The sequence below is a fragment of the Taurulus bubalis genome (genome assembly GCF_910589615.1).
Source record: "Taurulus bubalis genome assembly, chromosome: 9".
NCBI classification, from domain to species: domain Eukaryota; kingdom Metazoa; phylum Chordata; class Actinopteri; order Perciformes; family Cottidae; genus Taurulus; species Taurulus bubalis.
The window spans coordinates 22,941,230-22,967,027 of NC_136597.1; the positions used below are offsets into that span (position 1 = coordinate 22,941,230).

Below are 25,798 nucleotides of genomic sequence, written 5' to 3' on the forward strand. Positions count from 1 at the left end.
GCTTATAATTGCAGTAGCAGAGACTCCACATAAATAGGTTAACGCGTCGCTAAAGATAGTCTCGTCGAGCCGCAAGTTGCCATGATTTTTGTGTTATTCTCTTGTTAAACAGGATGAGTAATGTTACTGGAACAACGCTTATTTAGTTATAAACATGTCATTCAGGCAGTGAAGAGTGCGACTCGGATTCTCACGGTCACTTACATCTCAGTGGGGCAGAATTAGTACACACGAAATGTGAGAAACAAAATTTAAAAAAGTGACACATCACGGTGATCACAGCTGGAAGGAAAGCATTATGGTATTATTAATATAGGAATAGGTCAAATATGCCTATTTGCTTTCTTTCTTGGCTCTGGAACAGCAGCTTGTTAGCTTAGTTTAGCATAATGCCTGTAAAACAGCTAGCTCTATCCACAGGTAGCTAAATTAGCCTACCAGTGTCTCAAAATCTCACCAATAACGTACTTCATTCTTATAATCCATACAAAACCCAAGTGTAAAAAAACTAATTGAACGTTTTTACACTTTGTTTTTTGTACAGGTTAAACAAATGAAATACAACATTTTGATTAAGTAAGTATTAGACAAGCTTTGGACAGAGCCAAGCTAGCTGCGTCCCCCTCTTTCCAGTCTTCATGCTAAGCTAAGCTAACCATCTGCTCGCTGTAGCTTTGTGTTGAACAGACAGACATGAGTGGGGTATCGATTACCTCATCAAACTCATGGCACGAAAGCAAAGAAGCATTTTTTTGTTAGCACGGCGACAGAGCATATAGATGATCGGAATTATATAATTTGTGCATTAGATGTTGTTTTAAATCATACTGTGTTTGGACCCAGACAACATTAAACAAAAAAACTCTAATAACAGGAAGAATTTGGTCTCTTGTCAACAAAATGATTTAAACATTGAAATGCCAACTACTGTAGATGTTCTGCCTCACAAACCCACTTCATACACTTCAGCTATCTGACTTTGGTTGGCGAGATAAACCTGCTGCAACATAGAAGAATATATATTTTGTTGTTTTCCACTGTGAAAAAGCGCAGTAGTTGACTCAGTTCACTCGCTCACCCTCACACACACACACACACACACACACACACACACACACACACACACACACACACACACACACACACACACACACACACACACACACTACCACTAGTGTATTAAACATGTGCAAACTTGTTTCTAAATGCAACTAATTTGCAATAATTCCCCCAATAAGCCATTATACAGATAAATGGCCCATTTAAAAATATTCCATCAGATTGCCTCAGATCCTTAAAGGCACACAAGAAAAAAGCTGATTTGCACGGTATAAGTAAGTCCTCCACATGGTGCGACGTTAAGACAGACATTTATGACTTGTTAAAGTAACAGAAACCAACTTCAAAGCAGTGAACACCTGAGCAAGGTGAGCACGGGGGATGGTGAAATTCCACTGAAGTATGCAGTGCACTTAATTCTTTGGCCAGAAATACGATCTTTTCATGGTCCAAGGGGAAAAACCAGTGACTGGATTGTTTATCAGACGTTGCTCAATAAACCAAAATATACGGAGAGTTAAAAAAACAATAGAAGCCAAAGTGCATGATGTTGGAGAGAAGGGGACAATTTAAAAACAGGACCCGTTTCATGGTGTTACACTTTAGAACAATCAACTACAGATTCGCTATGAATCTGAAACCTATAGCTACAAACACATTAAATTATGTAAAATAAACAATATGCTGTGACATTGCCTATGTGATGTGAATAAAAAGGTACAGTAGGTCTTGAAAAAAAAAAAAAAAAAGTGACTTTGAATCCATCAAAGTGAAAGACTGACTGGTTTTGTACATTTCTTCCAGTAACTATCGCTTTTCCAACTGAACCAAACACGGCGAACACAAAACGCCTCGATAAGAGAGTCAAGACTCGGATCTGTCTTTCTCGTTTGTGTGTTGTTGTTGTTTTTTGGTATCTTGAACCGGACAGCAGTTCGGTGTCTTCACAGAGAGTCGTACATGTGCAGGGTGCGCTCCAGTTGCTGGACGACACGCTGGTAGAAGGCGATCTGCTCCGTGAGGTAGGCCTGCATCATGTCTTTGAAGTCCACCTCTCTCTGCTGGTGGAAGTGGCTCATCTCTGCCTGCAGGGCGAACCCGACCGTCCGGCAGCGTTTCCTGATGCCGTCGGCCTCGTCCTGGTCCATTTTCCCTTCGTCGCTCATCCGCTGGCTCTCCTTCACCTTGGCGAAGGCACCTGGGTGAAGAAAGAAAGGTTATGTTATTCTAAAAAGTGTGATATTATAGTGTAAACTGTTTTCACACAAACATTAAGCAGGTTAAAGGTCGTCCAAATGACAATTTGTGCCACATTTAAAATACAATAAAAGACAGTTCCTCAGACAGCACAGACAGGCGGGCGGACAACTTGGAAACTAAATACGTGCAGCAGACATAAACAAAAAAAAAAATAATCTAATTCATCTCAAGTGGTATGTGATGATGCAGATAGTTCTGTTTTTACTTGCCCAGCTTGTGAGAAGCCATGATGCTTGTGCCTTGACCTGAATGCAACAACACATTTGGTGGTATCTAAGCCATGCAAAGAGTTTGGGTTTTATTTTAGGTATTTAGGTTTTCCTTACTTAAGATTTCGGCCTTGCCCCCAGTACAATGCAGGTCCATTGTATTTGTTGCTGCTCACACATTGTAAAACTACTGGACATTTAAAAATATTGAACAGAAAAGTCACAAACAAACAGGATGTGGATAATCCACAGATCGCCCAACCGTTTCCATATAGGGACTACTTTCTACAAAATGATGAGGCAGATAAACCCAAACAATGATGTTGTGTCTGGACGGACCTTTTGAAGTCACCGTCAATCAAAAAGTCAAACTTGTAGAGTAGGTTCCAATAAGATGTCGAGTTTTTTCAAAAGCAGTAAATTGTGCTCCCGATGAAAGCATGAACATAAAAACCATCTAACAAAAGTTGTAATAAAAGTTAAGCAGAGTTCAAAACAGTCTGAGATGTGTATTGCTCTGTGGACTTTGGGTGGGTCTGTGTATATAAAAAAAAAGAAGAAAAAACTGCTGTAGTAAAGTTAACCCAATATCTCTTCCATGGCACTCGGCAGACCAACAGTGTAACTTTCCCACGGAAATTCACTCAGAAACAATTACTTTTAGCTTCAGTTGCATTCCAAACGTCTAGATTCAGTAAGTTGTGACCACAGTCACCAGGCTGAGCATGACGTCACTTTCCAGGGGAAGAACATGGCAGACTAATGGCATGTCGCCACTCTGCATTTCCCAGCAGATTAGCGAGTGGGCGTCAGTCTCAAACAAGCTCGTTACCAGGAAGGAGACTGATCTCAGTCACGCAAATAAGCTGGACTAGTTTGCACACGCCAGTTGTTCCTTTAATGTCGTTCATGTATCTGCTGCAGCCTGCAGGTTTTATCCATTAACTGTATATGTGAGTTCATGCCGTCCTGGATTTCGTATGGAATTCCTGGCAGAAGTCTGGGAAAGCTTCAACAGCATTTCCAGTCGATTCCAGCGAAGGAGGCGTGTGGACTATAGTCTGTGGCAGTGACCTACATTCATGTATTCTGTTTTCCACATGAGAGGAGAATGTGCATCACCAGATAGCATGTCTGTGGGACAATAAAGGAAAGGCACTCATGGGTGTGTGTGTGTGTGTGTGTGTGTGTGTACGAGGGGGTTGAATCCACGTTTTTTTTTGGATCAGCTAATGCAAAATCTCATCACAAAGAAAGCGTCATGTGCTCACCCTCGCAGATAAATCTGCTCTCTAAAATTAAGCAAAAAACGATACTAATAAAGCCGAAAATACAAGCTACAAAACTAAAAAAACTGTGGCCGAATAAAAAGCAAAGCAGTGTAAGTTTCCTACTATTAGAAAAAATAAAAAGAATCCTTCTTTCCCACCAAGGGCTTTCTGCCTATTCTCACCAAGTTGATTTTATGATAAATGGCCAGTGGTCTGGAGAGTCACCAGATTTGTTTATCTTGCCCAACCAGACTGGCTACCAAAGAGAGAGTTGAACTATTTCACATGTGACAGCTTCATGGGTCTGTGCTGGGTAGAAACCACGGAGGGAGGGAAGAGGAAAGAAAAGGGAACAGCAGGGTGCAGGGGAGCTAAAAACACAAATAAGGCCTTCCAGGTCTGCCAAGTTAAATCTGCGTAAGACCTTCTCACAGCCACATAGAATGCAAATTCAATACCTGCTTCATGATCAAACCAAAAGTATGAAAGTCTGAGGGAAAACCTGTGGCTTTTTTTTCTTTCTATACGCTCAGCAGTATATCAAAGTGGTTCCTTGTGATATATTTAATAAGTGCAACCCTGGACTTGCAAAAGTGGATGGATGGATGAACCATTTCTAACATATTTAATACATTTAAGTTCATGCGAGTATTTAAATCTAAAATCTACTCATTGTGCCATGATGAGCTTTCACTACGGCTAGCTATAGCTGTAGCTAGCCAGAGTGCCTCCTGCACGTACAATCCACTGTTGCAACAATCACACTTATAGTTTAAGTGTGGGAATAATTGGGAACAATTCTTTTTTTAGAATCAACACCGCTGCCAATGCCTGGCAAGAGAAAATATTCAAGACGTTTTAATAGCTTCTAACCCAATTCAATGCTTTTTAAAAGACGTTTAAAGACCTAGACACTCTGTCTAGTTTCAGTCATACTGTATGTGTGTGTGTGTGAGAACAAGATTGAGGATAGTCAAGACTAATTTTGGCCACAACCCTCTGAGGAATTGAACTCAAGCATGAATTCCTCATTCCCACAGCCCTCCGAGGTCACTGCGGTGATGCCTTCAGGAAGTGCAGCACTTCTTCATCTACCTTCTATCCATTTGACACAAACTGAGAACGGAAGTCCCCCTTTAACATGTTTTGTATTTGTTTAGTGTGTGTTGCTTGCGTGCTTGTTTTTAATGTAGATGACATTTCCCACTTCCCTATAGCTGTGCTCCGGTTAAGCAAAGCCAGCATTATTGTTTTTTTCTCCACAAAACTGCAGATCGTTCTAAGATCCAAACATTTGCACACAGCAGTATAAAGCAAAGTGTGCTCTAATTTGAACTCTTTCTCATCTGGAAGCACAGTTTCCAGTAACATTAAATAATTCCTTCTGTTAAATGGAAAAGTGGAGGCGTCATTAAACTGGAGTTGAGCCTCCTTGGTTTGTTTAAATCAGCTGACCCCTGTAACATGGAGGCCGAATGCATCAATCAACATAACATGAGCTGATATGGTGTGCTAGTATCAACTTTTTGACGAGGGATTTTACTCTAATTGGTGTCTTTAGGGAAGACGTATGTAGTGTGACTTTATTTGCCGGATTAGCTATCAAGCTGCATCCGGACACAACGTGGTTCATGTATTCATGTAGCTCATGTTTGTGCTATGAACCGTTTAGTTTTCCGACCACATAATTGGCACTCATATTATTTTTCCAAAACTAAGAAATTAGGACCCGAGAAACTGTTATTTGGGATGAACTGAAATGACCCCCATCATTACAAATCAAGATATGCTGCTTCAGAAGTTGTACCTTTCTCTTTGGAGGTTAATTAAACACATGGGAAACGTTGCTTATTGCTTCACAATCCTCTAGAGGTGTGTGAGTGTGTGTGTGTGAACAGTACGAGGTTAATATGTGAAGGCATAGCCATTGACTTCACTGCTGGAAAGCAAACCATATAACACACCATTGTAAGTGGGCTAAATTTCTCCTGTTACAAAATAAAAGGTACAAATATTTATGAAGATAATGTGCTGTGGTTTGGTGTATAAAGTGACTGATACAGCCATACACATGTCTATTACACAATCAAGTTAAAATACCGTTAAGTCTCAAACCCCAAAACTGCTCCAATGTCCAAATATTGACGAGAAAACAGGGTGTAGTTTTCAAATTTGCGTAATAAGAATGACTCATCAGTGTATTGTAAAATAAACTAATCTGTAAATGTGGTCCAAAGACTTCAAACATAGGAAGAACTAACGTGAGTGAGTAAGATTAGTGGACGTTATTCACATTGAACAGACGGGTAAACAGGAAAATGTTTCAACAGAGGACAAATGAGGCTTGTCCCCACAAAACACGAAGCATTAGCGAGTGTTTGTGGAGGGGGCGGCTGACGTCTGAGTCAAGCACCGCTGAACTGATGAGCCGTTTGTTCCCTGTTGATCTCTCAATAACTAAATAAAAATAGCAACGACAACAAATAGGGCTTCTCACTGAAACCTACTGACACTACAACGTGTTATTTTCCTGTATTCACATCAGCAAAGTGGCAAACGATGTATCCAGATGCTTGCTGACATAAGAGTCCATATGAAACATATGTGGTGGTAATGTGGGTTTCAGAAACGGAAGCCCGTGGAGGATAATGTTTTGGTGGATGATGGATGATGTTTTTCTTTGCAATTGTATGTCTGAGCTATATTTGAGCATACCTGCTCGCTAGCTTGCTAAATTGTTCGCCCTGGTGGCTTCTAAACGCCGACAGTAGGGTTACGTTATTATCCATGTTGCCGTTGCACAGCAATAGTGGTCTCACGACGTAAACACTTGAACGCCGTTGGATACATGAAGTCCCATGTTGTAGCGCTCACAAGTTCCATTTTAAGATAACTTGTCGGGTTAGCTGGTGAGCTAACAGCTAACACCGTTGCAAGTCAAAAACATGCTTGCTCTAATCTGTTCTTTTCACAATAGCTCTTTGGTCTTCTTTCTCTTTTCTCTGAGGCCATTCACTTTTCAGGATTGTACAACATGTTATTCAACAATAAGTTATTGAAGAGGTAACTAGCCTGAGCCTGGAGAGCTAGCTAGCTGACATTTTGGTTCGCTATAGGGAGTGAACTGTCAGTGAACTGGCATTAGTGGTGCATTAATGGTCTATTTCCCTGGCAAATTGATAGATGGAGCTGGGAATGATGTCTCTGACCGCCTTCGAGTACATTAAGTCGGAAATCCATCAGGTTAGCCATTGTTAGCAATAGCAGTTGATAACAAACTACTGATTTTATGAGACACAAATACAACAGACGGGCTAATAAACTACAAAAAAAACTACAACAGTGGGACTTTTTTCGTGTTGATGCATAGGGCAGCCATCTTGGATTTTGAGGTTGGGTTTGGTGGAGTTCATCCACCTTTCAAGTTGAAATTTCCGACTGGGATACTTCCAACTTCCCAGTTAAAAGGGAATGCAGCTTAATTGACAGTAAGCAAATCGAAAGACATGTATTGACCTCTTACAACTTTCTCTAACTATTCCTTATTGTGGTGAAGTTGATACTCTGAAAGAGGAAGATTACATGAAAGTGAATGCAGCAATAAGCATCCTCCCTGTGGCGCTCCCTTCCATCAAAGATCAACACTGTCAAGACAGCAGAAATGTCAAAGTTCCTCAAGTTGAAGTCGAGGCCAAAAAAAATATACATATTTACATCTACCCCACAGTTGGAATGATGAACTGTCGTGATTTGAAAATGCTGGAACAACTGGGCCTTTAGCAATGACAAGGCAAAGTAAATACTGACATTTGAGCTTGATGGAAAGGAGAGGAGAGGAAAGCGGAAAAGGAAAGAAAGGAAAAAGACAGGACAAGAGATGTACAGCTGAAAATACAGAGGAAAGCGATGCTTTAGGAGAGAAGAGAGGAAGAAAAACTGAGACGCAGCTCTAAGAATGCATGGCAGGGTCAAAAGGACTGTAATATCTGCCAGTATTTAATGTGGCTCCTAAGATCCTTGAAGATACACAAACATGAAAAAACCTTCTGCTGAGTAAGCTAACAGTTGGTAATGGTGTTTACACAAGCCAATCAGATACACAGATAAAACCAGAGATGGAGTTTATGTCCTGAGCTGGAATGTGCTCACAGTCGATTTAAACCATCTCAAATATAATTTTCCATTTATCTTTGGGGCTAATTGGCTACGGGACACTGAAATAAATATTTCCAATTCTTTTTTTGTATTACTTCAGGGATGAGAAGTGTTCAAAACAGACTCACCTTCTCCAGCCTGCACAGGGAATTAGTTACCAGAAATGCTTAATCTGCGATCAGGAAACTTCCTCTGCAGGCTCAATATTACTTTGTGCACATCTACTAATTTCTTGACCATGACTGCATCAGTCAAAGAAATAAGACATAAAGCCTCCGATAGCTCCAATTGAAGCTCTTGATTTAAGCCATGCAAAGAGATGTTCAACAGATGTTTATATACTATTATACAGTTACAAATCTACGCTCCTTTCAGACTCATTCAGTTTATTAAGAGGAATATCCTCAGTGCTGATCTTGAAGGGGAGTATAATCAATCGCCCTTGTGTGTCTTACAACATTCCTCCACAAAGGGATTAATTTCATCCCTTTTCAGCTTATGTTTCATGCAATTGTATGAAAAAACAGAGGGTTATCACAGAGAAATCAAAAGTTGAATTGGATATAGATACAAAATATGTTTTAAGCTGTTATGTCATCACACATCAAGTAAAAGGACATCACAATGTTACATCACAGGTCTTTTTTCCGATTGTGACATGTGATTAATCTATAACAGTTTCAGCTCTTTTGTTCTGGAGCAGATGGATGATTTTCTCTGTTTGTTTACCCCGTAAAGTTTGACTACCAAGAACTGTCGCAATAACCTTAGAGAGGCCGAGAATGAAAGATGTTTGGACGATCCTTCTGCCAAATGAAGCACTCGGTCAAATGCCCCGGCTTTTCCATTGTCCTGACTTTTACGATGCGCTTCTTCGTGACACAAGAAAAGGCCAGAGAATGCAACAGCCAACAATGTCCTCTCCTCTGAGGAAGGGCGTCTCCATGCCAACCCCCGAGCATCTTGTCAGCGCTACCATGACTACAGCTCCACTGGCAGACGCCCAGACGCTTTCTGACAGTTAAAGCTTCATTCCAGTAAGGAGAGGGGAAAAGATTGGAACGCTGAAGGGGTAAATGCTCCCTTCGAACGTGACAAAGAAGACTATGTTTTAGTTTTGGGTTTCTCTTGCTGCACTGGCGGTCAATGGTCCGAGCCAGAAAAGCAATTAATCTGTGAGCTAACCAATGCCAAAGGATGAATTGATCAAAACATGAGCAGATGCAGATGCCTTCGATGACTTCTATTTTCCATGTATTCATAACAACGCAGGGAGAGGCAACCACCAAAACCCCTTTTCCTGTTCAAGCCTATCCCAGCATGCAACGAGCAAGAGGTGTCCACCCTGGATAGGTTTAGGTCTTTCACAAGGCCAAAACATATGGACAGACAAACCCATTCACATCTACGGTCCCGATGAAACACATGGAGAGAGAGGGAGAGAGAGAGATAGAGAGAGAGACTTCTGCTAAATAATGAATATGAGATCATCACCAAACAAGTAACATTTTAGTGAGATACAGGAACCTAGACAATGCAGAAAGTGTAAACTTAACTTTAGACAATGCATCTTGAACATCTTGTTCCACTTTAAATCTACCTTTTAGCATATGAGACACACCACTTCCAAATACAAGGGAAATATAGCTTAAATTAAGTTTTATCAGCTTATTTCCAGAACCATTTTGTATCTTTGCAGGTTACATACAGAGGGGTTATCACAGCTTTTTATTTTAAATGTTTTGCTGCCTACAGACCATGCCCAGTTTGAACTTGAAAAATCCGCTACGATAGGAAGCTATCGCTGCCACTCCTTTGTGAAACACAGCTTTGTTGACACAGTGTTAAACTCTGTTGTAACCGACGTCACGGTTAGCCGTGGTGGCGTATCGGATTGCGTTGTACCCGGAAAGGTATCAATGTTCTGTCCAATTCCAGTTAAGCTAACTCCTCTCTTACCTCGTGGCTTATTCAGTCTCATGACACTTTACCACAAAATCTCAGTGAGGAGGAGGAGGAGGGAGGCTAAAGGCCGAGTTCTTGAAGACATCTGTAATCCCCCTCAGTGTGAAACAGCAGCACACCGGGCCAGCACAGACAGGAATGCAGAGGCATGCGGGATTGACAATTTGTGTGAAGATGAGGGCCTTCGTCGAGATTTATGAGCGAGCAAACCGGAGAGAGAAAACGTTTGCGCTCCATCGTCACCGCAGACAGCGACCTGGGACCGCGGCCGACAAAATAAACATGCAATCAATGTCCAGAAGGGTGCCAGAACCGGGGCCTGAGGTTTCGTCTACCTGCTGACGGTGCAGGTTTTTTCCTTGCGTGTTGCACACCAGTGTGTGGAATGTTAATCTGCACCACGTTTGTGAGACAACATAAACACAGCGTGCGCTCCTGGTCAACACTTTGAGAAGAATTAAACAATATCGAGAACGGTTCAGATAAAACAAAGACGTTTGCGTGCGTGCATGTGTGTGTGTGTGTGTGTGTGTGTGTGTGTGTGCACGCAGATCAAGGGGGCATTCGGCGCACACGTTTCCTTTAGAGCTGGCGGCAAGACCTCTTTTCCTTCTAAACTGATGGAGCCCGCATGTGGTGTTGTAATGTGTTGCCATATGGAGGACAACTAACCTCTTGTCCAGACTGGCTGGTGTGCCGGGGAGCGTCCCAGCGGAGCTCGCTCATTCTCAAAATGAATAATGCTCCCATGGATCCCAGAAGGTTTTATCCCACTATCAGATACAGCTAAAGTGTCTAAATGCTAAAAAAACAAGTCGAGATAGAAGGAGAACGACTAAGCTCTGGTGTATTTTATTTTGAAAACACTGCACATTGTAGACTTGTCTCCCTCGGTTGTATGTCCTATATGAACTTGTACTTTTTAAACTGCAAGTATTCCGGTGCGGCCTTTTCGAGCCAACCCACAATTTATTCACAAGAATCCAACCTCAACTGTTTGCCTTACTCTCCTAAACGTGTCATTCTGGGGACGCAGGTGATGCAGATCCAGATGGCACGCAGAGCCAACGCCTCACATTTCATTATCGGATCAGATCAGACTGCTATACGGGGCGGGTCGGTTTCACTCCATTGTGAACTCTTTTGTGTTTAGTCAAAGCTTCGCGAGGTGGTTTTGCCTCAGATTAGAGTCCCGGTTGTTGCCAGCTACAGAACCTGATCTATCTGCTTTACTCTCACGAATACCTCACGTCATGTGACCTCAGTGGTTACACATTTAATATTCAAGACCAGCTTGATGCCAGACCCGCACAGCTCAGTTTGTGATTATGTACGATAACACAAAAGAGGAAGTACAATACATTTCCAGGATTACCAAAAAGTAATCTGCCTCTCACCCTAAAACCTTGCAGAGCCTTTATTCTATAACAATGCAATGTATTAACCCTGGACATCAAGATGTTCAGTGGTATTCAGATGAGTTAAAGATATTTGGGGTTTGGGTTTTTGGCAGAGGTTAAAAGTAGAGGAGAGCATTGTCAGGTCAGACGAGATTTACTTCCTCTATTATTTAGACCAGGGCTGATTGCAGATTGAGCAACAGCAGAGACAAAAAAAAACACTTGAAATAAATTGAAAAACAGGATAGAGAAAAAGTGGGAGAAAGAGATTTAAGGAGACCTTTTCTTTTTCCTGACAAAAGCTTCTCCTCCCAAGATCCGTTTTATCAAGGCCACATGCCGTCCCTGCCCAACAAGGCAGTTCACATTCCTGCAGTTCACATGCTCTCCAGGATCACAGTTACAGTAAAAACTAAACTCATATAGAACAAAGTCAGGCAGGAAAAGGACATAAAGAGGAGGAGGAGCGCACCGGAAAAGGTTGACCTCAGTTCTGTGTGTTCTGAGTGTTGCCACAGCTGTGTCTGGTTCAGATGAACACAAGTCACATCAAGGGGAGGCACTGGGCCGGCAGGGAAGACCCAGCGGAGGGGAAAGGTCCCGGCCTCCACAAAGACCTCCAGTAGTTGTTGTCTCTTGGCCACGGTTGAGTGCCGATTAAGTTTACAATACTTCAGTTTCGGTACAGATTCCCAGATTATACTTTTTTTTTTTTTTTTTTTTTTAAATATGAGCAATAGTATTAGATAAAGATAATATTAGATGCTGCAAACAATTACATTGTAATTTGTTTTATTGACATAAAGCACATGTTTGGCATCTGTACAAGACCTGGTCATCTTGAAAATAATTCTCTTCATCCTTTTATGGCAACAAAGAAAATCCCTTGGGGATATTAAAAATGCCAAACATGTGTATACTTTCTCTCTCTTCCTTTCCTCCTAGTTTTGATCATATTTTTCTTAAAGTGACGCCATCATGACTTTTGATCAACAGTGTGGCTGCTGCATGCGACAATCACGTACAAAAATGGGACCAGTAGCACAGGTAGAAAAATAAAGCCCATAAAGCCATACAGTATTATGCAGCTTCAGCCAACATTAAGCACCATAAGCTTGACTGTGTTGAATTTAGGAAGTAGTGGTATTGAACTTTTAATTTGAATGAGGAAGAACATGCTATTTTTTCTTTTAAACATTTCAGGTCAGTTGACCAAAATTACAGATAGACACGTGTTCCTACTTATCCCTGGTGGTGCATAGCCAAGAGGACATTTGGGGGAGATCCACCTTTATCAACCCATTATAATGTGGGTGAATGGAATTTCCTCCGTGGGGCTCCGAGCATTTAAAAATCATATTTCAGAGCCAGATATTTGAAAACTCGGCTGGCATGTGAAGCCAAAACTATCTCCACCAGGGTTCAATCATGACATCATTTCTGTGTGTGATTTGGGTGGACTGGCCCTTTAATATCCTTCAGATGGCTTTGTTTTTCATATTTATTCGTGGATGGAGTGACGAATCGTATCACAAATGACCTCTGCGATAACGATTGCCAGCTGTTTGAAGGAACGACGTTAACATTTACCGACGGCACATTTCCTCCCTGGCAGCAGGCCTTTTTCTTCCAACAGCTGATACAGTCATTCGTTTGAGAGCTGACATCAGAATGCTGATATGCCCGTTCTCCCGCTGTCTGGGGCCAACATCGATCAGGGCTCACCGGAGAGAAACCGCCAGAGTTGCCGTGCCGACCTGAGCAGAGCTAACGTTTCAAGATGAGGTTGATGGAAATCGGCCGTCACAAACACAACCGCCGCGGAGTATTCAAATCAGGAATGTTAGTTTCAGTTTGAGGGAAAGGGTTAGTCATTAACCACAGTTATGCTCGTACATGCTAAAGTAGGGAACGAACCAAAAAGGAAGGACGACGTCACAGAGATTAAAGGGGTTAAATTTGAAATTCTGAGCATTTAGCAGCAAACAAGCATTTAGGTTGTGAAGATATAGTCGAGTTATGTCTACCTGAACAGTGAAAGGAAGTCCCTCCCCCTCTGTGTGAGTGTGTGTGTGTGTGTTGTCCGAGCTTCTCTGTGCGCGTGCATGTGAGTGCACGTGAGTCCCAGTGTGTGTGCCCCACCAGCCGTCTCCTCGTCAGAGATATGTTCTGAATTTGGAATTCAGAACCTTTTAAAAAAGGTGAGCTGATAAAGATAAGGATAGCACTCATCCATGAAGCCACTCCCTCCCTTCGCCCCTCAGGTGTCTCCTGTCACATCCCCGACTGTTGGCTGTGTGATTGCATGTGTGTGCACGTGGTGAGGGGAAGATGCCGGGGGCCACATTTCACCCGACCTGTTATCCCGTTCGCCGAAACTGTGTCATATTCGTATAAATTACTGAAGCCTCTGTAACTCTCACAGCTGCTGCTCGCCTCAGTCGGAGGACGCTACAGCACTTGTTACACAGCAATAACGAGTATTTGGGTCCGATAATAATCCGCTTGGCCCCTGTGATCAATTCTAATAGCGGTGACATGAAGAGCCCATTATGTGGCCTGGTGGCTGGATCATTACAATCAAATAGAAAACTGCCTTTGGATATTCAGTTCAAACATGACTGAAGCTGCAGGAATTAAAATCGGATGGGAGGCTTGAGGATACGTCCAAACATCTGCGTTGATCGTGGATGAAATCATCGTTAGCGTTTTTTTTAAGTATGGCTACATTGACAGTTGGGATGCAGAAGGACGTCAGAGGATTCTCTCACAGATTAAAACTACTCGTGGGTGATCTCTTACCTTTCTGTAGATGAATGATGTCGGGGAAGTTGACGAGCAGGCCTTGGTAGAGCGACAGCTTGTCCAGCATGTGGAAGAGGTCGTACTTAGGTTGCTCCGCAAACATCTCTCCAATGTTCTCGTAGGTGCGGCCTGTGTGGGAGATGGCCTTGTTGAGGGCCTCGGAGCTTTGGGGAGGGTCCAGCATGAACGCCTGGCTGACGGACTGGAAAGAATTTCCCAGCCGCTGGAACTCCTTCCTGAACCCGCCCAGGTGCTTACGCACCAGCTCCGAGGCAACGTGCGTGAGCTGCATCACGCTGTCGTCCATTTTCTTGGCGAAGGCCTTGAAGGTGTCGATCCGCTCCTCGACGTCCTGAAGGTCCTGGTGCTCGTTGGGGATCTGCAGGGTCAGCATGAAGTGGGCGCCCACCATCTCGTCCTTCTCCGCCCGCCTCTTGCCCAGCTTCCACTGCTTGTCGTCGGCGCACATCATGAAGTGCTCGAAGCCCTCGTACTGGGAGAGGACCGGGTGGCTGGTCATGTGGTTCATCCACAGAATCAGCCGCCGCTTGCGCTTCTCGATGAAGTCCTCCTCGAACCGCCCCGTGGCCTGCTTCTCGGGCAGGTGAGGCACGGAGATCACGGTGAACTTGTGCAGCAAGCGGCTGTACAGCCAGTCGAAGTGTTTGTAGCGCCTGTAGACGGGACGCCCCGTGTGGCTCGGCGTGACCCGGTACGAAATGTACGTCTTGATGCCCTTGAACTTTGTCTGTTTGGTGGGGTCCTCGATGGAGCAGGAGAACGGCTGCGGGCTCTCCTTCCACAGGGGCCCCACGGGGCCCATCTCGATGGTGTACGACTCCGCTATCTTTGCGTTCATGGGCACGTCGCCCAACACGAACGCTTCCACCCCCGAGCGGACGAAGCTGGAGAACCTGTTGAGGTTCCGGCCCACCATGCTGCCCTTCCTCGAGCTGGAGATGCTGTCCTGTCTCTCCATGTGCGGCTTGGCCCGGTAGTGCACATTGGGGTTGTTGGACAGCGGGCTGCGGGCGTGCCCGTTGGCCCCGGGGCTCCTGGCGTGGTCCCCGTCGTCCACCACTGTCGATCGGTCGTCCCAGTCGTCCCAGTCATCGTCGTCGTCGTCGTCGTAGCTCGCCTGCAAATGCAGCGGGGCGTTCAGGGTCGAGGGGAAATAGGAGGAGTCGTTTCCCAGAGATCCCGCCGGGCTTATGGAGCAGTCGGTCACGTTGGAGTTCGAGCGCATGCGGATGATTTCCACGTAGGATGCGGGGAAGAGGCCCTTCTCCCCGCGGCTGTTCTCCCCCTGAAACCAGCCGTCCACCGAGTTCTCGTCAAAGATGACCAGTTCCTCGTTCTCCTGGATGCTGATCTCCTCTTTGTTTTCGCTCTGAAAAGTGTAGATCGCTTTGGCTTTGGCTTTGGCTGACATCTCGACGCTCCCAGTGGGTCCGAAAGCAAACCAAACAAAATCTACATGCACATGGTGCCTAGCTCATATGGACCCTACTGTCTTTGATGCATGCTGTGTTGGAAACCTCTGACACGAGCTCACTGTAATATTTAAACTCATCTCAAATTACATGGCAGCTGTTGCATCAGGTGTGCAACCGCACAGTATAACTTCAGCAAATTGAATGCAGACACTTAGTAAGTCAACAGTTACGTGAAAATACTACTTCTATCTGCCTCCCCCCCCCAAAAAAACGAAAGTGTAAAATAGACCTACTGTGAGCACTTGCATCCTCAGCCCATTGAGGCTCTCTGTCTTTTGTCTTACTGCCTTATTCCCCTTCAAAGTCTAACAACGACTTTCAGCTATAAACGCACGAACTTCCTCACGACTGAAGGGACTCTGTTCCTCCTTTTACATCACAAACACAACAGGTTCAAACACACACACACGCACGCACGCATACACAGACACAAAAAAAAACGGGTTTCACCAGAAGAACTCCTCCACGAGCACCGTGGGTGATTTTAATCCTCAGAAACAGGACCTGCAGCCTCGCGTGGCATCGGGACACTTGTTTTCTCAGAAGACGTGATCCTCGAGTCAAACATCTCTCGGACAAAGTGACCCGGCGTGAATGAGCACACGGGGGTGAGGGACGGATTCTCCCCTCAGGACTCAAACTTCCTGCGTTTCCCTTGTAAACAGGTTCCTGCGCATCTTCAGGCAACCCCCTCCCCAAAAAAAATGCAAAAACAGAAACTAAGCAATCTCCTTCTCCAGAGTATCAACACAGACCACGGGGCAGTGTTTGTTCCTTTGGGTTTCTTCCCGTGCACGCTGCAACAAAGTAACTCTTTCCATGACGTTAGGCTTGGACAATTGGAGGCAAGTTCGTCGTTTTCTTTTTTTTCATCAGCTCCTTTATATTCTTTGTGGAGGAGAAACCGACTCAACGTCGCCCCCAACAGGAGGGACAGAGTACAGCCGTCGACACAGATTACAACGTCAGGCCTCAGATGATGTTAGATCAAATAAAATAAAATAAAATATTCCTTTATTAGTCCCGCAGTGAGGAAATTGCAGGAGTACTGCAGCAGACAGGTAAAGTGCACACAAGAGACACATAGTAAAATTTAAAAAAAGTAATATAAATGAACAGTGAAACTGTAATAAAAAGAGTAAATAATCCACAATTGCTATATTATATATAAAGAGAGAATAAAATGTATTTAAAAATGTATTTATATTGCACCAGTTGAAGTGATTAAAGTGACCAAAGTGATTGAAGTGTTTTTGTGGTCGACTGTTGATCAGAATCGGAATGAGAATCAAAATCAGGACTGTTTATTGCCGAGTACGTTACACATATAAGGGATTTGACTTAATAATAATTAATAAAAATACAAAAAACAGTGCAATAGCATGAGACATAATATAAACATATAAAATAATATGAAAATGTACAATACAAACATGGTAAACAAACAAACAAATAACAGTACTTTAAAACAAGTGTATTGATAATGTTGTTGCTGCTACTATTGTTGCTGCTAGTATTTCCATTGTACACAACTTTACACTTTTACTACACTACATTTATTTGACAGCGTCAGTTACTTTGCATATTTAGATACTTCATACAACATATAATCAACTAATGAATTATGATATATTAGTGTAAGTTAAGCTTCCCAGCAAGAAAGGCAGAGTACTTTTACTATTGGTACTTTTAGCATATTTGGATACTGTTGTTATTTTAGTGAGGTAAGATTTTAAATACTGAACTTTTGCGTGGGTATTTATACACAGTAATATTGTTACTTTTTTACTTCAGTCAAAGATCCGAGTGTCTCTTGTCTAACTCCGGGATAGTTTTTCAGCGTTTTAGTCGGCCAATTTAAAGTCGCCGTTGGTGGGAAAGATGACAGCGTGACGTCACAGCAGCAGCCTCCCTGCATCTCCAAGGTATATCTACTAAAGCTAGCTCATGATGTTATCACCAATGTTTATATCTGACCAAATATATATCTGACGTTATTTAGACCCGGTACATATCCTGTTAGATATTTAAAGCAGTGACGTAATGCTCTATCCGTGTTGCTCATGATCAGTTAACTAGCAGGTTTAGCACGGTGCTAGTTAGCGTTAGCTGCTGTAACGACCAGCTAGCTTAACTGGCTACACGTAGCTAGCTAGCATTCCCCGGGCTTTTTAAATATAACTTTTATTTATTTATTTGGATTCAATGGACACATGCGCGACTATTACAGTAAAAACTTCCTGCTAAACGGACACAGCGTCACATTGTGTTTGTAGCACCAGCTATCGTTAATTCAGCTTGTAACGAAAGTCCTCTTGACTTAACTTTGTGGAGCCACTGGCCGAGGGTGCAGACGTTATAGTTGCATGTAGAAATGATACATAAGATGGCCATTAACGTGTTTATACTCCTGCTGTAGCTGTGTTACGTTACTGTCAGTAACAATGATGGTATCATAATCAATGATAATCAATTAGCCTGTTTGTTTAGGTGATTTATGAAGCTTTTAGATTAGAGAACTTTATTAATCCCCAGTGGGGAAACTAATTTGCCACCAAAAACCCATACAACAATAGACAAAGTCCACAGTGCACACCAGATAAGAAACGCATTACAATGCCATATGAAACATGATTGACATCAGTTAAATCGAAGAAAAAAATTGCATCTAAATGTGTTCACTCGAGCACTGAGGCATCCTGAGTCGCTCACTGAAGTGTAATGGATGGCCTTTAAAAAGAAACAATTGTTTTTAATTTAGCCCTTTTTATAGTTTGAGCTTCCTAAAAGTCAGGATCTGCAGCTTTTGGCAAAACAAGCAATCAACCACCTTTCCTCATACCTTCGTATTAGCAGTTTCAGTAGTCTCTAGAAATGTGATTGATTTAAAAATCCTGACTATTGATTTAAACAGAGCCCCCATGGATGACCTGACCCAAGCCCTCTCGGCCAGCTTCGCTGTGTCCAAGGAGCCCAACAGCACCGCCGCCCCACACCCTCGGCTGGCCCAGTACAAGAGCAAATTCAGCGTGTTGGAGCAGAGCGAGCGACGGCGGCGCTTCCTTGAACTGCAGAAAAGGTAAATACCCTTACGTTTCAGTATTTGACCCTGGAGTTTTTAAATGTTAGTTCACAGTATGGAGCGTGACCTTACTATTGCTCCAATCTAGAGTCATATATTACATAAAACAATGATTCACTGCCCTCATTACTTCTATGTTGCACCGTGAACACATTTTTAGCACCACTACTACTAAATGATGCAGGAGAATGCACTAGAGACCCTTTCTCCATTCACTTCTGCTCTGTACTGCTTCAAGCTGCATACTTAGGACTACAGTAACCATCCTAGACACGCTAATGCTCCAGAAAGCACTTTAAAGATGGCTTCCTCCCAGTTTGACTTAAGAACGCAGGGGCGTGCCGATGCACCATTGTGCGTTCTGGCTGCGATTCAAATGCATGTGTGTGTTAATGTTGTGAGCGACTACCAGGCCTGATGTACAGGTAAATTACACAGACGCTTTCATCTTCAGTAAAAGGTTAAACTACGTCAACCATGCACGGCGTCTGGCTGATGGGGACTGGACGGGGGCAGACAGCGATGGAGAGGAGGACATGGAGAAAAAAGAGGAGGGGGAACAGGAGAAAGACAGCCACACGGAGGAAGAGGGCATGGAGATTGAGAGGAGGAAGCTGCCAAAACATTATGCGAACCAGGTCGGTGTTTGATGTGATATTTTTTTAGAGATATTATTTACGTGTGGAGGACGGCACGTGTACTCTTCTGTTGTATTCTTCATCTGGGCCAGCAGGGGGCACAGGAGTTTCTCGAATGACAGCCTAACAAGCTCTTTGAACACTGTTGATGAAGATGAAATGCTGCTAACAAAGTTCGTCCTCCTCCTCAGCTCATGCTGTCAGAGTGGCTGGTGGACGTGCCGTCAGAACTGGACACTGATTGGGTGATGGTGGTCTGTCCTGTGGGGAAAAGATCTCTCATTGTTGCCTCCAAGGTAAGAACCCGTCACTTCCTTTCTGCTGCTTCACAGGATGTGAAAGAAGAATATTATTTTCAGGCACCACATTGATAATTCACCACATTTAGAACTACCAATCAAAAAAAAATGAGATTCTGCGAGCTGCTTGTTATTGGCTGTTGAACTAGTTTCCATCTCCTCTGAATCTTCCAGCCCTGATCAAAAGTCTTTCCACTTCCAAAATGTGATTAACATGAATGTAGCAACTCATAATGTAATAATTTCCAACTACTTTAAAAAATAGTTATGTATGGAACAATTATTTCACATGCTACACATCTCTTTAAAAGTTTTTATTTTTATTTATTACAATATACACCGAATTTATTCCACATTCAACGTTTATATTGTAATTTTTTCTTTGTCGAGATGGGGAAATATACGTTCCTTATTAACACGCACATTAAGTTGATTGAAAAGATAGTGGTGGGAAAATCTGCCTCGTGGTTTTCTGACTATTACATTATGAGCTTTGATTTAATTTAAATGATTACATTATGCACAGTTAAGTTACACGGTTATTATGTTTTGAGTTGCTACACATGAACAACAGCAATCAGGATATTTTCTAGCTTGAATTCACTGCAACGGCTGCACGGAATCAATATTTTGAGAGGATTGTTTCACTTTGCATTCATTATTTGTGAATTTAACTGCCTTCCTGGTACTGGGGGAGGAACTAGGTGAATTTTTTTCCTGTGACTAAGCACTGCAAAGTGCTGCAATCCTATTCAAAATTAATAATGTGGGTGAACAGTTGGGAATAATTTTCCTGACCCTGACTGAGTTAGCGGTAAGTCTGAAGTGATATCATTTTGAGACTGTAAAGACGTGCGCTCATGGGACCATGTCAATCATAAAATTAGCAGACTTCTGAGTTGATTTAGAGTCAATTTGATAAAAAAAATAATCATGCATATGCTATATAGTTGTTTTAACCTCTTAAAATCATAAGTATGTCACATGGCTACAAGAATATGATGCAAAAAGAAAAAGGGTTTGGCCGTGACATCCAAGAAGTGTTGTAAAAAAAAAAAGTACCAAAAGCACATTGTGTCTCACACACACACGTAAGCAACACACATTTCTGCGATGACCACATTGTGACGCACCGTTCATTTGGAAATATGTGCTCACGTAAATGTGAATGATGTCATAAGATTGCAATACAAGAACAAAAAGATGAATCGTCAAAAAAGTTAAGTTAATACGTCAGTGAAACTATTTGGTATCACAGCTGAATAATGATTATACAGCTTTATAAAATATTTGTGTTGTAATTTATTTGAACTTTGCACGCCGTGCCTGTTCTACAGCTTTCCTCGTATCTCCCTGTCAAGCCCACAGCAACAGGATTATTTTTGATTTGATCATTTAGTCAATGAAATGTTGATAAACAATGAGGCGATGGATTAATTGCATTAACTATTTCTCAGAGGCCGCAGCTATTTCTCCAATATGCTTGTTTTGTCCAACTAACGGTTAAACACTGTAAGATATTAAATTAAGAGTCATATATGACGAAGAAAAACACCAAATCATCTTGTGTGAGAAACTAGACAATAGTATATTTGATAATTTTGCTTATTTTTTTATTTTGTCGATCGGCTAATGGTAGCAGGAAACAGATATTTATGACTGCAGCCATGTTGGCCCTCCGCTGGCTGCCACCACACGTTCTTACAATCTCACAGTGGATTAATGTTTACCTTGAGATTATGAATATGGAGATGTCTTTAGCCAAAATGCATGGTGACAATTATTAAATTGCTAAATCATGTCAAATTTGGACAGTTTCCTCGTAAGTAAAGATTTTGAACCTACAATGGAATGTTTTGTGGTTGTTGTACAATCATTAACTTAGTGGCCGTTGTTACAGAGCTGATTAATCTAATTCACTGAAGGCCGTTATCCTGCAGTCAGCAGTCATGGCTGTAGCTCCAACAGTCTCTAAGAAGTCTCACTCTGAATGTGTTTTCATTGCTCGGTGTCTTGGGGATTGCTTTGCTTTGAGTTCCTTTTGAAATAATTTACCTTTTTTTTTTATATTTATCTAAATTATCCCCCCCCCTTCAAGCTTTCCTCTCTAGCAGTTTCAAAATCATCATCAGGACATAAATAATAACAAGTGAACTGTTCTTGTTGAAAATGAAGTTGTTATAACTTTTGGGGGTTTTCCAGTTTACCTTTACGACATTGCATGTGTTTTTCCCGTGGTAGTGTCGAATGTTAAACTCGTGCTTCATTTACCTCCTATTGTTTTACGAGTAACGAAAAGACTTGAAAATGCTGATCGGCATTAGATTCCTGGTAACTCTGGACAAGCCTGTCCAGTCACACTACAGGGTCCCTTTCTCAGAACACACTAGTGATACCCTTTGATGCAACCGCCTGTGTCATCGCAGTGACAGTCATCTGGATGATTCAGTATTGCAGACCTCATTGTCAACATCTAAAACAGCGCTCTTTACGAAACCGATGGTTTCCTAACTACGGTTACCCAGTGTGACACTTTTATCTTCGTCAAAGTTCCTGCGCGGGCGGGAAGTTAATGCTTAAAATATCCACACATGTTGGTGTATTTCTAATACAGCTGGGCATTAATTCAGAAGTAATGTCCTCATCAAATGCATTTTCTTTTCCTGAAGGGCTCCACTGCAGCGTACACTAAAAGCGGCTACTGTGTGAACCGGTTCCCCTCCCTGCTGCCCGGTGGGAACCGACACAACTCGGCCATGGGAAAAGGTAGGTGGGCCTGTTGCATGTGGACGCAGTGCAGTGACGGACAGAACGTCACACTTACACGCACATAGAGGCCTTTTAGAAGATGAAGGGGAGACCACTGGTTTTCCACAGGTACCAAACAGGACAGAGTTTTGGGTAAATGTGTATAAAATGATAGTTAAATATGGAGACTATCTGCATTTGATCCAATGGAGATTTTAGTGAAGAGGTTTTTTTACTCCCTTAAAGCTACATAAGGGGTCATAAAAGGGAAAAACTGAATGCTAATGGAGTTAATTAGGAGTATAGATCTGACTAAAACACCTAGTGAAGAGTTTATATTGTTATATTATTATTACAGCAGCAAACAGGGTAAAGTACAAGAGACATAGTAAAACATCTAAAGAAGTAATATATAAATAATAAACACAACAAAAAAAGAATCTGCAATACTGAATTTTATATATATACACACACACATCTATATATATATATATATATATATATATATATATTATTTTTTTTTTTTTCTGTATATCCGTAAATGGCTCTTTGTACGTTCCCCATGCAGACTACACGATCCTGGACTGCATTTACAGCGAGGTGGACAGAACGTTCTACATCCTGGATGTCATGTGCTGGAGAGGCCACCCGGTCTACGACTGCCCGGTAAGGCTGGCGTCCAATCCTCCAGCAAGCAACCAGCAATCCAGGAATGCTTGTCTAATTGCCTATGTAGCAAAGTCTGGGCCACAGATGTGCTTTTTTATTTATTTTTTTAGGCCACATATCCCATCTTGTTGGCTTGAAATGCAAAAAGGAGTTTTTGTTTGTTTGTTGACAGTATTTGTTTTTTCATCAACAGACCGAGTTCCGTTTCTTCTGGCTCCAGTCCAAAGTCCAGGAGACGGACGGCCTATCAGAAATCGCCAAGCGCAACCCTGTGAGTAACGGGAATCGAGCCGCTTCACTTTGCGCCCCATTTGTGTCCTTCCTTTGCGGCTATTTGAGATGCTGGAACTGTTGATTCAATCTTGGCTTTTCTGCATGTTGTGTTTGTTGTGCTTTATGCCTTGCTGCATATATGGGAACCTTGAGACAAAGGAAAATGAAAGGCACACATCCATTACCGTCTTTGCTACTAATTGTGCACTAAAGGGATTATTACACACAAATCTAGACGATTACGGTGCTTCCAGGAAGTCTGAGTGAACTTTGAGTTTTACCTCTTAATCTGTGTGTTTGCGTGGAACAGCCAAGCAGGAGCTTAATCAGGGTTTAGTCTTTGAAGAGTAAACTCGCCGTAGGAAAGCCATTTCTCACATTTGACAAGAAGACAAACTGTGCTTGGACCTAACGACGTGGTGCTCTGGTTTTGTTTGGGCCAACAGTTCCGGTTTGTGAGCCTCCAAAGCGTCGACTGCACAGCAGAGCCGATTCAGAAAGCCCTGGCTGCGGAGTACAGCTTCAGTGTAAGAAAAGTTCTCTTGTTTTTTCATTGCAACACCTTGACTGCTGTCGTGGCGTTCAGAGTCCGATAAATCATAATTTTAAGGAACGCATACAGACAAACTTTTTGTCTGCTGCTTTGATTAAGTTTCATTCTGAATTTCCGGCCGCAGGTGGATGGTCTGCTCTTCTACCACCGGCAGACCCACTACACCCCCGGCAGCACCCCTCTGGTGGGCTGGCTCCGCCCCTACATGGTGACCGACATCCTGGGCATAGAGGTCCCCGTAGGCCCCCTCACTGCCAAGCCCGAGTACGCCAGCCAGCAGCTGCAGCAGATCCTGGAACACAAAAAAACCTCGAGTGAAGTCCGACCGGCCAACCGCAGCGGAGGCTATGAGTTGGAGTACCTGTCCACGCCGATCCAGGACAGTGAGGACCCCCTGAACTTCTTGAATCAAAAGCCCATAAGGGAAGCCACCATGGAGGTCTGAGTGGGGGGTGGGGGGGCGAACGAGATGCAAATTGCTAACTCGGCGTTCGAGTGGCGGCGGCCCACATATGGCTCTTTAGAATGTCTGCTGAATGGTTTTTAGCAGATCTGACCAATTGCAAAGCTTGGCTAATTCTAATCCGGCACTGCTCAGGACGCCCTCAGAGTGCAGATTAGCAGAGCTATGCCTCATGTGTGTTTTTTAAACTATGCCATTTACATCCTGTACCTGCTGCAGAACTCAGATCAGTGTCTTTTGGGAGTAATTGCACAGTATTTAGCCACTAAAACGGCTTGGTCTTGGTCTGTTACGCCTCTTTTTAGCAGCTAAAAAGGAGAGTAACACTGTGTTTTGGGAGGTGAGGTGGCGCTGACCTTTCTAAGTTGTGATCAATGCAGAATGGCAACAGTGACGTTTAATGTTAAGTTTACAAATTGTTTCGAAGAGGTTTTAAGATGTTTCTAATAAATAAATGTTTTTTTTTATTGACCTACACCGTGCAATGTGTTCACAAGTTGTTGTTGTTTTTTTTAAAGGTTTTATTTCTGAATCTCGAGGAGAGGCATTTAATATTGGATTTCTTTTTTAATTACACTGTACTGTTGAAATTGCAAAATATTTCTTTTAATTGGATTCTGGTTGTTTTGGGATGCAATTAAAAGTGTTAAACCAATTACAAACGGTTCCATCTTCCGGGAATTAATACGTTAAGAAAATCCTGTTTTTAACTGGAACACCTCAGACCCGATCGCTGGTGTTCCAGTATAATGGGGAGGCGTGACTCATACCGCTGATCAGCAGAATCCACGAGCATCTCTTCCCCTCCGCGCTGAGCTCAGTGTGCCATTTGCGTAACCGAAGAGATGGGCGGAAATTGTCGACAGGAAAAGACGAGAAAGTGTCTGGCAGGGAGGTGAACCCTGTTAGCGGCGACATGTGCCAGCACGTCTTCTGAGAAAGAAACAGCAAAGAGCATCGCCTCGGGTTATCAGATCTGGGCTGCGTGGAGTAGCTTACAATACAAGCAAGGGAGAGCCAACCGGATTTTCTTCTTCTTCCTTCCTTTTTTTTATTTAAAAGGAAGACTAGTTTGATGTAAAGTTGCTTGTGGGTTTTAACTAAAAGTGCACATGTATCATATTGAGGTCTATTCTCATGAGACTGATTAGTAATGTGGTTTTAAAGACAGCTGAGGTAGTAGTGGCTACTTTAAAGGAGCTATCCACCCCTTTGGGATCCTTCAACATGTACAGTATGTGGTACGATCATCACATAAACCGGCATTCCCTTCCACCTCCTCTGTACTTTGTATTTAATACAGCCTCAAAGCAGTAAATTGGCCGTAGACTGAACCTATAAAGCACTTAAACATACTTTTGGAGGGCCTTGTTTGTCATGTGGAGATATCTTTTGCGTCCTTGTTTACAAGACACAACATTAAAGAATACACGGCTGTCAAATGGAGTGTACA

General features: G+C 42.7%; 2 protein-coding genes across 2 annotated transcripts; one reads left to right on the forward strand and one right to left on the reverse strand.

Annotated features, from left to right (window-relative positions):
• Nucleotides 1–2,003: 2,003 nt before the first annotated feature.
• snx33 (sorting nexin 33) lies at nt 2,004–15,556 on the reverse strand (the record flags this gene model as incomplete). Its single annotated transcript, XM_079223386.1, has 2 exons — nt 2,004–2,257; nt 14,122–15,556. The coding sequence occupies 2 exons, from the start codon at nt 15,554–15,556 to the stop codon at nt 2,004–2,006; spliced, it is 1,689 nt and encodes a 562-aa protein (XP_079079512.1).
• A 2,985-nt stretch (nt 15,557–18,541) lies between these two features.
• On the forward strand, nt 18,542–24,817 carry snupn (snurportin 1; the record flags this gene model as incomplete). Its single annotated transcript, XM_079223134.1, has 8 exons — nt 18,542–18,699; nt 19,157–19,340; nt 19,532–19,636; nt 22,309–22,405; nt 22,956–23,053; nt 23,250–23,327; nt 23,776–23,856; nt 24,007–24,817. The coding sequence occupies 8 exons, from the start codon at nt 18,542–18,544 to the stop codon at nt 24,325–24,327; spliced, it is 1,122 nt and encodes a 373-aa protein (XP_079079260.1). The 3' UTR covers nt 24,328–24,817.
• Between the last annotated feature and the right edge of the window lie 981 nt (nt 24,818–25,798).